Genomic DNA, 15,854 nt, shown 5'->3' on the forward strand with positions numbered 1-15,854 from the left:
AATTGTGTTGGAAAATCGTCGTGTGACTGAAAGAGAGATAGCTAGTGAGCTCAACATATCAAATGGATCCGCTCATAGCATTATTCACGATGTTTTGGGCATGAGACGTGTATCTGCTCGACTTGTTCCAAAATCCAACTCATACGTCTCGTCTTGTACGCGATTATTTGACCAAAAACAACGTAAATATTGTTCCGCAAGCACCGTATTCACCCGACATGGCACCGTGTGACTTTTTTCTTTTCTCTAAACTGAAATTACCGCTTCGTGGAAAGCATTTTCAGTCGATTGAAGTCATAAAAGAGAATTCGAAGAAGGAACTGAAAGCCATACCTAAAGCGGCCTACCAGAAGTGTTATGAAGATTGGAAAAAAAGGTGGCATATGTGTATCGCCTCTAATGGTGACTATTTTGAAGGGGATAAAATAAATATTGAAGAATAATTAACCGTTTTTGTTTTATTGAGCCAGTCTCGTTTATATTTGAGCAGAAGGTATGACCGCTTCCAACTACTTGAAAACATATCGTTTTGTGGATTTGGTGAAAAGTTGAATGCTCTTCAAAAAAAGGTCTATTACGATTTTTTCTTTTGAATTTTATAACTCAATGAAAAAATAATAAATTTAAGTTGCAAAGTTCATAGCCTTGGAGGAAATTTTCCGCTCTCAATAATTGATCTGTATAATTTTTCGAGCAGTCGTTTTTTTTTTTTTGAACCACCCTTATATACATATATATTATATATTTTCTGACAGATCAACTTCAAGTGACGTATTATTTATGGATTGCAGCTTTTTTTTTTGACGAATAGAGATCAAATGCATCGTCTAAAAACTCTTAGAGAATGAGTGTTCATTCTCAATTAACCCTAAAGACTTGTAGAGTGAAAACGCATGCCTGCCTTCAATTAGATATACCCTCTATATAATATGCTCGTATGCTTATCGACTTCACGTAGCCATCTAAAAAAGAACGCAGACAGAAGAGTAAAAGACGAAGACGAACGCATTAGAAAATATGAATATAGTGGGCTTCGGAATAAGAAAATAAGCTTTTAACTTTGCACTAAATATTATAGGATTAGATAGTGGAGAAAATCTGTTAAGCTTGCTAAAACTATTGTTATTTTGCTTATCCATTCAGTACTCTCATTCACTTGATTAAGACATTAAGTGGAGCTTCTTATCAAAGTAATATTGCAATAGAAAATTTTGGAAAATTTTTGTGCATAACCTGCAAATATTCTCATGAAAATTCAAACTATAATAAAACTGAAAATTACAATTTTTCCCTACCAATCAGGTGCAATAAATATCAGAATTTGGAACACCTAGACATCAACACGATTTAATCAAATTAATTAAACGACATTACAACCAGTTATACAAATTTGAAAGTGTTTCAAGGTGGTACAGAAGGCACAAGACAAAGTTCGTAAATATAAAATATAGCAATAACAAAAACAAACATAAATTAAAAATATAAATGAATGCATCTGCATGTCGCTGCATTATCCACATGCTCCAACTACCGAAGGCGACAGCAAAAAGCTGTTCAGTAGCGCTACTAAGTTAACAGGTACACAAACCACTACGTAAACATTTACCCACATGGGTGTGTTTGTAGGTTTCAGAAATTCTTTCGAACTACGGGCACACATTTGTGTTCGGCACAAGCGAATTAAAGGCAATAAACAAGCATTCAAACTCAAGTGCACAAAAAAAAATTAAAATGATTTAAGTCGGACGAAAAAAATGAAAAGTAAAAATGAACAGCCGTGAGTTGTAAAGCAGCAACTGGTGCAAGCTAAGTGATGCTTCATGGTCAAGTGTGTTGCATGGACGCACGAACGGAACGGATGCTGATGGTCAGCATGTTTTTTCCAGCTCATTATTATCTCTGTGAATGGCTTTATATGTGCATATATATTCAGCATTGCTAATGTAAATATATGCATAAGGTATTGAATTAAAATTTACATATAAACATTAAGTATATGTAGTTGTGGACTTCACAAATGTTCCACTTTCGATAAAAAAATTTCTGATTCACAATGTTATTAAACAAAATATAAACTAGTAAGTTTATTTTTTAGCTAGAAAATTTTTTTTTTATTTAATACATTTGATGATCAATAAAATAGTAAGTTAAATTTAAAATTTTTATTTGTATTTTGTAACAATTTTAATTTTTATAAATTAAATATATATTTTTTATGATAAAAAAAAATATGTATGTCCTTAGACAGAAAAAAGGACTATAAAAGGAAATTTGAACTCCCCTAAATATTATTAGGTGGCAGCACAAAAACAAAATCCGGTAAAATTTAATTGATTAATTTTGGAACTTTTCTTGAGTTTTAGTAATGCATTACTTAGCAATTGTTGCCTACATTTCGGCGCTTTGATAAAAAAAAATGTCTCAAATATATATAGAAGCACAAAAAGTAACTCAATATAGAATAATATCTACCGAAAATCATGTGCGTTCAGGATGGGTTGCAATGCGGTCCGAGAAACTTTAATAATAAAATTTATAACACACAAGAGACACAACAAGTTCAACAAATTGAGGTTTGCATTCATTTGTACTCGGGCTTACTTAACGGGAACGTACCCAGATTTTACTCCAGCCAAAGACTCTCAACTCGGGAACATTTTTCGAAATTTATTTATATACCAATACAACAATAGCAACATTGAAGCCTGCAGGGTTATTCAAATGACTAACGTAAGAGATACAAGTATACACATTTTTTAAACGTGTTCAGTTTGAGGTTATGTTACAGTTCTCCTCAGACTTCTTAATCGCATTTTAGTTGTATTAAATTCTCAAATTTCCGGTATTCTGTGTTATTATACTTAGAATCTATCACTTGCAATCTAACGATTTTACTAAGATCTTCATAATCGACTATTATAGTTACACTAATTTTAGTTACTAACCAAATATACATAACTTATACTCATATACTTTGCTTCCCCTTCCCTTTTTTTTATATGTCCCAAGTATGTATATGTTTATTCTCAATTGGACGCTTGTTATATTTCCGGCAAAATCAATTTAAAAGAAGTGCGCCTCCACAAATATATTATATAATATATTTTTATACATATGAGTAACACGCACATTCAACCATGCATTGCACATGCCATATAAACTCCTAGCAAGTTTATACATAAAATAAACCATATTTATGGCACATACTTACACATACGCATATTAACACATTTATTTATATTTACTCAGTTTTATAGTCGAATTATTTAACACCTTTCCGTAATTGGCAAGTCCCTGGCATTGGCTTGTCGTTTTTCTTTGATTAGTAATAATACATATGTATATACTAAACTATATGACTAAATTTTAAATTGTATACTCAGCGCAGTAAACTATTATGCAAAAAGCAAAAACATATTAAGATTTTTTTAATTTAATATTAATGTTTATGTTTATTCATATATGAATATGTATGTGTGCATTTTAATTGAAATTATGCTATACAGTCATATGTTCATTTTAAAGATATTTAAAGTCTTTCTGTCGTGGTTTAATGACTAAGCGCGATAAGTGCAATATTTAAATTACTCTTAATACTCTGAACAGGGTATACTAAGTTTGCCACAAAGTTTTTAACACCCAGTAGGAAACGTCGGAGACACTATAAAAAAAAAATATATATATATATATGTATAAATAATGAGCATGGTGAGCCATCTGTTTGTACATAAACGAACATGTCCCTCATATGTATTATATATAATAAAATGGTTAAAGAAACCACGGTTTAAAAAAACGTTTTCATTGCGAGTAATGTTGAAAAAAATGAATGTCCTTAACTCAGAACAAAGTCTCATATACGACGAAAGCATATACCGAACCTACAAGTGCGTCGTAAAAATAACCGAGCCTTTTGGATATTGAATAAAATGTACATTGTATTTTCTTTGAAAGCGTTTATGTATTCAAAATACAAGTAGTTTCCATTAGTTTCAATACAACATTTGGAACAATCCAGCAGCGCATGCATAGATTTTATGTCATTCAAAGGAATGTTCTTCAGCAGCTCAGTGACGGCTGACAAAACACGCACAGGTCTTTCTTTTACCCAAATATTCAATTAAAATTCTCAAAATAGTGTTTTTACAAGTTTTTAATGCCTCAGCAAACCTTCTCGTAGAAACGTTCTATCAATTCACACACTTTTTACACCAATTCAGCACAATTGCTAGCATACCACATATATGCTTGAGTACAAATCATATAATTCGTTTTTATCGAAGATGTACATTGTAAAATTAACATAACAGTCGTAGACAAATGCTAGTAAGGACCTAAGCAGATCAAAGACAAGTTCATTTATTCATTTTACAATAACCCGCATATCATAGTAATGGTATTCTGAAGCCGAATAATACATGATTTTTCTACTTTTAAATAATGAAACTTCCTTTCGAGGAGGCAATCAAAATACAATAATATTCTACTGATTCCACTCATCAAAAATACTACTGCACACTTACATTTATATTTATTTTTGGCTTATATTTGCAGGTTATAAGTAAATGTTGTACAATCAAGCACATCTCTGGCCAATACTAAATAATTCGAATTAAAAAAAAAAATATTTGGTCAATTTTTCAATGCAATCTTCAAATAGTTCGCATCGCACATTTTTTCAGGATCATTTGACATTTTTAACTAACTACTACTAATCCTTATTAGGTTATGTCTAAACAAACTAATTTTTGAACTGTACATCTCTCAGCTGAGGTATCTTTCGCTCGATTTATTTTAAATTCACCTTTACGAGCAGTTGAAGTAAAGCTTTTCCAAAAGGTTGATTAAAAAAGTGAATCAAGTTCATCCGAAAGTAAACAAAGGCATATTCTCATAGTCAAAAAGAAATTGAATTCAATTAAATTTGGCAACTTTTAACGAATCGTGATTTAAATAATGAAAAAGTGTTTGAAAGTGTGGTTAAGGGTGTATTTATACATATTTGAAAAATGCAAAGTAAATTTTTTGTAGAAAAAAACTGAATATTTTTCGAGTTACAAACGATCTCCGACGACGCTGAAAAGGGGCTCTCCTCTGCTGTTGTCATTCCGGCTTTCCAAAAAATAATTCTCTGCTAGAAGACATTGTCCGTACAATGATTTATGGTCGAAAAGAATCCAAATTGACAAAATAGCGCCGTTAAAAATGTATTTTATTTGAATTTTATCCAAAATTGTTGGTCGTTTTTGTCCTGCCTAAATTCTATTCTTGACCAGATCAAAAAACTGGTAGTTCATTGTATTATATTATATCGAACCATTTGTCTCCAAGTAATCACTCAGGCAAATTTGAAAAATGTAGTTTTGAGAAAAATGTGTTTAAGAAGAAACTGATAGATCTGACAATAGAAGCCTGGAACTCAAAAACTATTTGAAAAAAAAAATTTGAATTTAAAATTTTAGTATGCTTTTATAATAATTTTAATGGTATAACTTATCGAAGTATAGAAACGTTTCGATTTTTGTTTAATTTCACATTAAGTGTGCCCTTTAATAAAATTGGTTAGGCTTATTGTAATCGAATTGTAAATATTGTAATATAAAGTTTTGAATGTGGTTTTGGGTTTCCAAGGGCTATATATGAAAAAAGAAGTCCCTATACTACATTCTTCTGTTTTTACGTACGTTTAGAAAAAAATTCAAAAATAAATATAACGACATAAAATAAATAACTGCTCAAATACACGTATAAACCAAACTTGTAATTGGTAACAGAAATATTTGTGCAAAAATTAAAAAAAAAAAGTATGTAAATAAAACCAAAAGCATGACAGTAAGTCGAAGTAATACACAGCGAGCCATATTTGATGACTTAGCAAAATGGAAGGATATAAGTGTGTAAATAAATGAATTGCAGGGCATAAGCACATAAGCTGGTCCAATCTATTACACACATACTTGTATGTATGTACAATAGTAAGACGGCTTGAAGGTTTTCTCCGTATATGTATGTATGTAATTAGTAAGTGCAGCTTTTTACAAAATTAAGACTTTTTACTTCAATCAATGCTTTTTTGTTAACTAAATTTCATTGTTTACATTTCATATTATAGGTAAAGTGTGAAAAAACTGTAAAATCAACAAAAATTACACAACGCGCAGAAGGACAACACCGCTGAGATACTTGGGCGACACACTCTTCTCAATAGATTTGCAGTAAAACGTTTTAACTGGGTCAGTAGAGAAGCAAAAGTGGTTGAAAAATAAAATATTCAGTAAAATTTTGCAGAAACAATTTTAAAAATAGTTAAGCTAATTATTGTACAAAAAATCTTGTCAGCTACTATTTGGGTTTTGCTTTTTTAAATTTTTTAACCAATTAAGTATAATTTAGATTATGTTTTCTATAATCTCTAAGCAATAAAGAATTTTTAGATATATCTATTGCAACTTTTGCTGCACCTGTTAAAGGTAAATAATTTTAACATACTGATACGTTGTTTTGTGCAGTTTTACTTAATTTTTCATTTTGTCATACACATTTAATAGCGTTTTACTATGTCCAATTTGTACTCACCTTACAGACAGCAAGCGCCCAACTGCCGAGTACGTGCACACTACCTTGACCGATGTACATACAAACATATGCGCATAAATCAACAATTTATTCATATATATACATATTTATATGTACGTATGTATGTTTGCTGCAAAACGAACGTGAAAGTCGTCTGCAAATTTTCGGACACCAAAATTCTTGTTCACGTCAAAAGAAATCTCATTAAAATTTAAATTCACTTTTTATTCGCAATAAATTTTAAAACATAATGAATTTAAATAGATTTTGCTTAAGTTTAGCAATGATAGTAGATAGATATTTCTTCATCAACTTTTTCTCATCACTTTGAAATTCAGTGAACGCAACAAATGAAAACCATATAAAATAACCAAACTTAAAAATTTTGCAACAAAATTTTGTCATTACTCTTTATCACCTTTTCATTCGTTTCGAAGCTTTTCGTTGTTTCCCCGTTTGTTACTCACTGCGACACACCGGTTGAACACTCGCGATTTTAATGCAACGTAAACGAGACCGCGTTATACAAAGTGAACCGCGCAAACTGCTAAAGTAGACGAACCAAACGCTTTGGCTTTTGTTTGGCAACTATTTGTTTGAGCTACAGAAAACTTATGGAAAACTACATAATTAATTTAAAAGTGTATAATGCTTTTTGCCAAAGCTTATTCTATGCTCTTTTAAAACTTCTCCATATATTAAACCGCGGATTTTCTCTTTATTTTCTCTCTTTGTTGCTTTTCCCACCATAAGGTTTTTAAATTCCGGCTTAATATGGTTTAAGTTCGTCGCCTAAGTCTTTTATACACTCGAGTTGTTTGTATGCAATACACACGCACACACTCCCACATTGTTATGAGCAATAAGATTTTCATCTTCGCAATTTGGATTAATACTTATAACAGTAATCCTCCTTCGACTTTTTTAGAAGCATTGCTGAGCTTTTGAACAGCTGTAGAAATTCCATAATCATATAATAAGTTTTTGTATACCGCGTTAAATATCTGATTATACTTTAAACTTCTACTCTGCTGTAGTTGGCTTGAAAATCACAAAATCTGCAAATTTATACATTTTTTACGCTAAATGTATCATTTGGACCGCTTTAATAATGCTTCCTATTTCTAATTAAGCATTTAGTAACAGCAGTTAATATTAATTATTTATTATTATTGTCATTCCTTCAGAACCTTCACAAAATTTACTGCGGGATTTTACGCCTTCGACATAGTACTGTACACATGTATTTTTCGTTTCGTGCATATTTTGTTTTTTTATATATATAATAAAATAAATGTTTAATGTTTAATAAAAAATTCACTTTTACATATAAAATCAAATTAGCACTTGTATTTAAACTGCAGCGATAAGCTGCAGAAAGCATGCTGCCACATTACAAGTAACGTGCATTAAATAACGCCAAACGTTACTCTCCAGAGAAGCGAACAAACTATACCCAAATGCTCAAACAAATGGGTAGCACTTGTGGTGTGGCGCTAACATGTCCAGATAATGTATATATTACATTACAGAATGTTACTATTACATTACAGAATGTAATATATACATTCTCTGGTTCTGGTCCACTTTAATGAGGTATCCGCATACTCTCTTGTTTCAATTCAACTCGATAACTTTGCTTTTGACCAAAGAGCAGAGAAATTACCAATTTGTTATTTATTTAATATCTTTTCTTTTGCAATATTTCTTTTTAATGCAAATTGTACACATTAAATTTCCTATTATTGTTTTTTGGAATTTAGAAAATCCGTAAATCTTTTTAAGCAGTTAATGTTTGTACAATGTATTAAATAATGTTTTAAGATCTGCATAGCACTTTGACTAATTTCGATAATTAGACAGCTTCTACAGAGTTGTCAGCACTGTCGCCAATAATTTGCCAAATCGTTTGTTTGGTTTGTATTTTTGGGCACTAACACTTTTTTGTTTACATTTCTTATTTGTGTTAATTTATATGTCTAATTTTTTATTAAAATAATAAGTTTCAAATATAAGTGAGCTATGAACAACACGGCAGATGAATTAAATGTTACTCAGGCGCTGGATCGAAAACAGCGCCTGAAGGATTTGATAGACACCAACAGAAATATCCGTAAGTCACTACCAGTCAAAACAAAAACACATGTAAATTAAAATAAAACAAGACCGTTCATAATATATAAATGTTTATTTATATATGTGGGACACAACACAGCTTGGAACTATGTATCTTTAATTACCATTGTTTCCTCAACAACTCTGAGTAGCCTAATGCAAATTTGGGGAAAAGCGGTGCCAAAAATATAGCTACCAACAAAACTTATGTGCGAAGTTTGTAACACTCAGAAGGAAACGTCGGAGACTTTATAAAATCTATATATAAATGATCATTATGACAATCTGAGTCGATTTAGCCATGTCCGCTCGTTTGTATAAACGCGAACTACTCGCTCAATTTTTGAGATATCGATCTGAAATTTTGCACACGTCCTTTTCTCTCCAAGAAGCTGCATATTTGACGGAACAGCTGATATCGGATAACTATAGCATATAGTTGTAAACTAAAAGATCAAAATCAAAGATACCTATTGTATTGGTAAGGGTATTATAGCTTTGGTGCTTAAACTTAAATGGCATTCCAATAATATTCAAAGCCGCTTGAACACTATTTAGATAGGATACTTTTATCACGGGTCCAAACAATGTTAAATATAAACGGTGAAAGCACAACAAAAAATAGACCGAATTGCCTCGGTGGACTAAGTCCTGCAATTCTTATCGTATTAAACAAGTAAATCAGTGCATCTTGAGAGGCGTACACCAGACGATCCTAACCTTCTCGTGCATTTTCCAAATGACGTGGTTATGTTTAATACCATAAGTTGTATAGCTAGCAAACTTATATTATCAGATTTATTTTTGCTTAACTGTTCCTGTTGTATTTTTTTATACCCTGTAGAGGTTTTGTTAAGTATGGCACGAAGTTTGTAACACTCAAAAGGAAACGTTGGAGATCCTATAAAGTACATATGGTATATTAGTGATCAGCGTGACGAGTTAAGTTGATTTGAACATGTGTGTCTATCCGTTTGTCTGACTATATATACGCGAAATAGTTTCAATACCTCAATTTTTGAGATATCTATCTAAAGTTTTGCAAACGTCATTTTCTTCACAAGAAGCTGGTCATTTGTCGGAAGCCCCGATATCGAACCACTATATCATATAGCTGCCATAAAAACTGAATGATCAAAACTACTCCTCTGTATTTCTTGTTTTAAATTATATTTAGAAATTTTGTAACTTAAACTAGCCTTATTTATAATCCTCAAATTTTTAATTGAGCCTTTTTCGCCCACTATCTATTCAAGTAATAGCCACATTGTATTGAAAATATAGTTTCATAATCACGCGTGTCCAGCTCTGCAAACAAACATTTAACTAGGGTATGAGGAATGAGAGTTATTAAAGTTTACATTTTTAATACGTATTCAAGAAGAGTTTGACTAACTTTCTACATAGTATAATATTGAATATACTAAGTCGACAAAATGTACACTTCACTTGGCCTCAGTGACTAAATTTTCATAAATTTCCAAATATAATATATGCTTGTAAGCATCGTCCCTACTTAAAACATAAAACAATAACCATAATAATATACTACAATATTATTCACTGTCTCCAAATATATAGGAAATCGAAATGGAGAAGAGGAGCTTATATATTTTTCCGCTTTAAATATTATATGAACGCCTATATTGTGCAATAATGGTGTGTTACCTTCTCCACAGAAACTCGCTTGACAGAACAGAGTATCGAAGAGACACTCAACCAACTATCGAAGGTCGTAAAAAGTTCAGATCTCATTCATGGCGAGGGCAAGGTCACTGATCGCGCTGAGCACACCAGCGAAGTCATGCGTGACGCTCAATTGCTGAAAATGAACCACGAATTGATGTCCAAGGTTTTTCAACAGAGTTCGTTAATGGGAGCTTTCAGCGAGAAAATCTATCAAAATGCAATCGTAAGAAAACAATATAAATCCAAAAAACTAACACTTTTTAATAATCTAATATAAATTTATATTGCAGCGGCAAACTGTGGCCACACAAGGTGACGATAATTGGAAACCCTTCGCAGAGATCGCTTGCGCTATAGCGCGAATGGCACGCGCGAAATCCACAATGCTCGGCGCTTATAGAGTTGAAGTTAAAGAGCGTGTGACAAAAGAGCGGCAACCACGAAAACGGAACGAACAGGTGGGTTACCAGGGAATAGTGAAAAAAAATTAAAAATGACACTCGCAATTATATTGATTGATGTAGGCGGAGGAAAAACGTCCTGAAAACATTGATAAACTACAGCGCAAGGACAAGGGTGCCAATAAGTTAAATATTGTGGGCAACCAACTGCGTCAAATGTTAAACAGTAACGGTGGACGCGCCATTCCCTACTACAAACTCATTATAGATCCGAAAAATTTTATGAACACAGTAGAGAATGCCTTTCAAATAGCTTTTCTAGCGCGTGATAATCTAATCGCAATTGAAACGGGCGAAGACAACTTTCCACATGTGCGGCTAGCGCATAGCGACGAAGTGAAGGCCGTCAAAGAGACCACACAAGCCATCTGCACCTTAAACCTGGAAAAATGTCGCGTAAGCATACACATTTAATTCAAAAATAAACACTTTTTTATTATTTCATGTGATTTTTAATTAGGAAATGATACTTTTCTATGACATAAAAAATCCAATGCTTAGAATTGAAAGTAATGGGGACGATTGATTCAATTTTTAAGGCGCACACTTTTCGTCTTTCCAAACGACACCACCCATGTACAATAAGAAGTACAATTAATAATTATTTATTATTTGTTTTGAGTAAGAATATCTTTTTATGTAATATTTTTTTAAATAAATCGAGAGAATTTAACATTTTTACAAACATATTTCTGCTTCAATTTAATATAAAATATAATTTTCATCAGCCAATAGGCAAACCCACTTGCTTCCTAAAAAAATACCTGACTTGCTTACTGTTTATTGGCGCTATCCTTTCTTATAAAATAAAATCAGCATTTTGCTAGGCTCGTATCGCAACGGATCTTTTCTGCATTTGAGTATGTCAAAATATATATAAAATGTAATGCCAAAATATATATAAAATGCAATGTGTACATAAAAAACAAATGAAAATTAATGTTTGCCATGAAAATTTGTGTTATTTGTTTTTCATGGTTAAACATATCGAGTTGATCTAAGGTTTTTAAATTAAGTTTTGCCACTTAGTTATTTTGGGCTTAGAATGGTTTTACTCCCTTTTTATCAAATAGGCAACAATTAATCAATTTGCGTACAGTATTCACTTATATTTATAACAAAATCAATTTGTTTTAGAAATTTGTTTTTAGTTTATCCTTCTTGTCCAAAGTCTTCGGTGAACTTACGCAGCTTAACTAGATCATCGTCATTGACAGTGGGTTTTGTACGAGACAAAGATTTCAACATGTCGCGCTGAAAATAGAAAGAAAATTTTTAAAATTTATTTGACACCAAATAATTTTCACATCGACTTTACCATAGTAACTGGTGGCTCAAATAACTTATCACTAGGCACATCCATCCAGGACATTTCAGTTGCCCCGTCATCGCCAGGCGAACAGGCCACCAACAAGTCATCAACTATAATTTCTTTATTTGTTGGTGACGGACCAGTTACCCTCTATAATAATCGAGAAAAAAATTCAGTTACACTAGTTAATACAAATTGCATTAAAAGCGGAAACCTTGAAGTGTGTGGCGGTTTGCACTTTACGCACTGGTTCCATAAGAGCGTCACGCACAACAATGGAAATATCAGCGCCTGAGTAACTGTAAAAGTGTATATGCAATAAAAAGGTAATGGTTTACGGTTAATTATGTTTCATTTCTTTACCCATCTGTTTTTGATGCCAGCTCTTTGAGATCAACCTCGGTTAAAACATGTGCGGTATTACCCAAATGTATCTTAAACATCACCAGACGAGCATGAGCCTCCGGTAATGGAATGTAGATACGCTTTTCGAAACGTCGACGTATAGCAGAATCCAATACCCATGGTATATTCGTGGCACCAAGTACCAGAATACCATCTGTGTCATTGCCAACCCCCTGCATTTGCACCAAGAACTCGGTTTTGATGCGTCGCACACTGTCGTTTTCATTATCCGAACGTGCCGAACACATGGAATCAATTTCATCGATAAAAATAATTGATGGTTTATGTTGACGTGCTAATTCGAAGAGATTTTTTACCAACTTTTCGGATTCACCTAACCATTTTGACATCAAATCCGAACTGGAAACTGAGAAGAAAGTTGAATTGTTTGCCTCTGTGGCAACAGCTTTGGCCAGATAGGATTTGCCGGTACCGGGAGGGCCAAAAAGCAGAATACCTTTCCAAGGAATACGTTTGCCCGTAAATAGATGAGGGAATTTGATTGGCAGGATAACTGCCTCTTTAAGAGCCTCTTTTGCAGCATCTAAACCAGCCACATCGGACCACTTCACGTGTGGCTTCTCAATTACTATTGCGCCTTCCAGTTTACTTTGAAGTTTCTTTTTTTCAGGATCTTCGCCATCTGAATCACTATCATCTTTTTTATCTTTATCATCTCTGAAAAAGTTGGTGTATTTTTTGAAATAATTAACATATTAAAACAAATTTTGGTTGCTTACTTCGAGCTTGATTCACCTTCCTTTACTGGTTTTTTCTTGCCTTTTTTGAGGTATTCTTTAAGCTTTTCAGCTCGATCCAAATACTGTAGGCACTTGGCACGAATCGAGTCCTTGGCTTTCTCACCTTGTGCCTCATCTATAAAACAAAATCAGAAATTAAGTTAAACGTATTCAAATTTTTTCACTTTCGTACATTTAATTGCATGTAGAAAATACTCTACGCCATGTTCATAGAGACGTAAAGCCTCAGCATAGTTTTTGTTGCGGTCTTCTTCTGTCGCTTTGGTCACTAAATCAATAGCTTTTTGCAAAGTCGTGCCTGAGGCCATTGTTGACACGTCACTGCAAAATACATGAAGTAAAATATATATTATAGTATTTATTACTTTTTAGTAGATAGCACGTAATGTAAGTCCTGCCCAGCTGACTTCATAATAATGACATCACAGATCAAACCGCAGTCACCACGGTAATAAGATAGAAAACATTGTAGATTCAAATCGATAACCAAACTTAAATTATCTTTGCAAGATATCAATTGAAAAAGGATTTTTAAGAGCTCCAATAGGCCTTTTTTTTGTATTTCAAAAAAAATTCGATATACATATATAGGAGTAGTTAAATATTTTATAAAAAAACAAACATAAGCAATGACTAATCGACGCGCATAATTCCCAAAATATTTTCGCATTTCAATGTACTAGGTCAATTTCGTAGCATTTATAGTTTGTGAATCACTGTTTTCTTTTGTATATTTCACTTTTAAAACTTTCAAACCTTTTAAACTTTTATTCGAATTAAACACTTAAGGCGCTATATTTTAAATCCACGCTGTAGTTTTTATAAGAACGTAGATTTTTCAAAAGAATTTATACAAAAGATAATTCTCCAGTCAAACTTTCGTTGTTTCGCACTTTTTTCTTATAATCACTCATTCGTTGCGCATTTGACATTTATTGCATTGCAACATGTCGCGACTGGTTTGCCTTCGGCACTTGATTCAAACTGCAGGGTTGTATGAACACACAAACATACAATTTTGTAAACGATTTTTATATAATTTAATTTAATCGAATAATTTTTTTGATAATTAAGATTTCTATATAATTTTTTTATTTTCTGGTGAAATTCGAACAGTGTGAAAATAACGAGTAATATAATATTTTTTTTATATTGTATTAATTTTAATTGTAACAATTTTTTTTTAATTTACGAAACTCATTTACCAAACTTTGTTTACACTAAAATATATTTAAGTTGCAACAATAAAATTATTAGATAATTAGATTATTAAATTTTTTTAAAGATTTGTGATTAAATAATCTGGTCAATTTTAATTTTATAGGTTTTGTTTTGCTTACAATTTTCGATTATGTTTTGCTCGACAAAAGAAAAAGAAAGAAAAAGGGACATATTTTGCAAACGCAAAACATCATTATGGTTTATGATAAATAAAAAGCAAAAGTGAAGTGAAGATGTGCCAGAGTAAATAATATGAGATAGGCAAGATATGATAAAATTGATGCTTCGGTGACAATTGGTTCTAATTAGCTTACACATGTAAGAATATATTTGCAGTTAAATCTTATATAACATATTAACTATGCCATTTCTCGCTTAAACTAAAGCCACCTCTTGTTATTTGGTAAAAATGAGCAAAGAATACGACGTGTATAGGGATAGCAAACTCCGATATTTAGGTAAGAACCCAACCTCTAGTATTAATTTTAATCTAACGGTATATAGATATACTTACAATTTCATAAAAAAAAACAATAAAAGTTCGTACTAATTGCCCAAATCTTACGTAATAACTGAATAAATGCAATATATCACATAAAGGATACTCCAACGAGGTAGGTGAAGCCTTCCGCCCACTTATACATCGCAATTTGGTCCGTACATCCTATTTACTGGCCACGGCTTATGTATGTGCTGATGCTGTTGATAAATCAATCAAGGAACATCAACGCAGAAGCAGCACTAAACAAATAGCAGTTGTCACTGGTGATGTATTCACATGGCAAATGGTCGCCTCTGTCATCATTCCTGGCATCACAATTAATAGGTAAAGATAAAAAATATTTCAAGTTATAGATTTATGTATATTATTTTCTTTAATACAAAATTTCTAGAATAACTTGGCTGACTGGCTATTTGCTCCGAAAAGCGGAAGTAAAAAAAGCTTTCGGAAAGATATTACCCACCGCAGTTGGTTTGTGTTCAATTCCATTAATAATTGGTCCCATAGATAAATTTACCGATCATCTCATGGATGATACTTACCGAAAATGGTTAAGCTAAAAAGTACTGCTTTAGTATTTAAGCGCTAAATGTTGTTTACTATTTGGATAGGTGCAATATATTTTCATCCTTTTTAGGGTTTAGTAGCGAAAGTTCTATAAGTTACAAGGTTTTACTTTATAATGTTATTAAACAAATGTTGCAAAAATTGTAGTAATTAGTATCAATAAATATCTATACACAAGCTACACTCTTCAAAGTTATTTATCGAGAAGTGCAGATGTAATTCAATTAAGCTATAAAATTTGATGT

The 15,854-nt window shown here is 32.1% G+C and overlaps 4 protein-coding genes across 5 annotated transcripts in view; 2 read left to right on the forward strand and 2 right to left on the reverse strand.

The window, feature by feature from the left end:
- LOC106618712 (uncharacterized) overlaps nt 1-7,175 on the reverse strand; it is a 49,747-nt gene extending 42,572 nt beyond the window's left edge. The window contains exon 1 of one of the 2 annotated variants that reach the window (XM_014236564.3): nt 6,995-7,175. The gene's annotated coding sequence lies outside the window, so the exon portion shown is untranslated. Of the gene's footprint in view, nt 1-6,576; nt 6,918-6,994 lie in introns of those variants that run through there. The other variant, XM_070109633.1, reaches the window with a different exon arrangement.
- A 1,293-nt stretch (nt 7,176-8,468) lies between these two features.
- On the forward strand, nt 8,469-11,530 carry Nse4 (Non-SMC element 4). Its single transcript, XM_014236573.3, has 5 exons — nt 8,469-8,689; nt 10,371-10,603; nt 10,671-10,838; nt 10,905-11,237; nt 11,302-11,530. The coding sequence occupies exons 1-5, from the start codon at nt 8,599-8,601 to the stop codon at nt 11,365-11,367; spliced, it is 891 nt and encodes a 296-aa protein (XP_014092048.1). The 5' UTR covers nt 8,469-8,598; the 3' UTR covers nt 11,368-11,530.
- Nucleotides 11,531-11,925: 395 nt separating this feature from the next.
- Vps4 (vacuolar protein sorting 4) lies at nt 11,926-14,257 on the reverse strand. The gene is made up of 7 exons (XM_014236570.3): nt 14,076-14,257; nt 13,492-13,640; nt 13,299-13,434; nt 12,517-13,236; nt 12,368-12,452; nt 12,160-12,303; nt 11,926-12,095 (listed from the first exon to the last, which is right to left on the reverse strand). Exons 2-7 carry the CDS (start codon nt 13,625-13,627, stop codon nt 11,994-11,996), a joined length of 1,323 nt encoding a protein of 440 aa, XP_014092045.1. The 5' UTR covers nt 13,628-13,640; nt 14,076-14,257; the 3' UTR covers nt 11,926-11,993.
- A 392-nt stretch (nt 14,258-14,649) lies between these two features.
- On the forward strand, nt 14,650-15,790 carry LOC106618720 (mitochondrial fission process protein 1). The gene is made up of 4 exons (XM_014236574.3): nt 14,650-14,858; nt 14,927-14,998; nt 15,141-15,366; nt 15,434-15,790. Exons 2-4 carry the CDS (start codon nt 14,950-14,952, stop codon nt 15,600-15,602), a joined length of 444 nt encoding a protein of 147 aa, XP_014092049.1. The 5' UTR covers nt 14,650-14,858; nt 14,927-14,949; the 3' UTR covers nt 15,603-15,790.
- Nucleotides 15,791-15,854: the final 64 nt, after the last annotated feature.

This window comes from Bactrocera oleae, chromosome 5 (genome assembly GCF_042242935.1).
Source record: "Bactrocera oleae isolate idBacOlea1 chromosome 5, idBacOlea1, whole genome shotgun sequence".
NCBI lineage: Eukaryota > Metazoa > Arthropoda > Insecta > Diptera > Tephritidae > Bactrocera > Bactrocera oleae.

What these genes read in the sequence shown, in the direction of transcription:
- Nse4 (XM_014236573.3), top strand. Translation starts at nt 8,599, where the DNA reads ATGAACAACACGGCAGATGAATTAAATGTTACTCAGGCGCTGGATCGA. An exon ending in AAATCTATCAAAATGCAATC is followed by an intron (nt 10,604 to 10,670) that starts GTAAGAAAACAA and finishes TTTATATTGCAG; the next exon opens with CGGCAAACTGTGGCCACACA. An exon ending in CACGAAAACGGAACGAACAG is followed by an intron (nt 10,839 to 10,904) that starts GTGGGTTACCAG and finishes TGATTGATGTAG; the next exon opens with GCGGAGGAAAAACGTCCTGA.
- Vps4 (XM_014236570.3), bottom strand. Translation starts at nt 13,627, where the DNA reads ATGGCCTCAGGCACGACTTTGCAAAAAGCTATTGATTTAGTGACCAAA. An exon ending in CTGGCATCAAAAACAGATGG is followed by an intron (nt 12,453 to 12,516) that starts GTAAAGAAATGA and finishes ACACTTTTACAG; the next exon opens with TTACTCAGGCGCTGATATTT. An exon ending in TTGAGCCACCAGTTACTATG is followed by an intron (nt 12,096 to 12,159) that starts GTAAAGTCGATG and finishes TTCTATTTTCAG; the next exon opens with CGCGACATGTTGAAATCTTT.
- LOC106618720 (XM_014236574.3), top strand. Translation starts at nt 14,950, where the DNA reads ATGAGCAAAGAATACGACGTGTATAGGGATAGCAAACTCCGATATTTA. An exon ending in TAGCAAACTCCGATATTTAG is followed by an intron (nt 14,999 to 15,140) that starts GTAAGAACCCAA and finishes TATCACATAAAG; the next exon opens with GATACTCCAACGAGGTAGGT. An exon ending in CCTGGCATCACAATTAATAG is followed by an intron (nt 15,367 to 15,433) that starts GTAAAGATAAAA and finishes CAAAATTTCTAG; the next exon opens with AATAACTTGGCTGACTGGCT.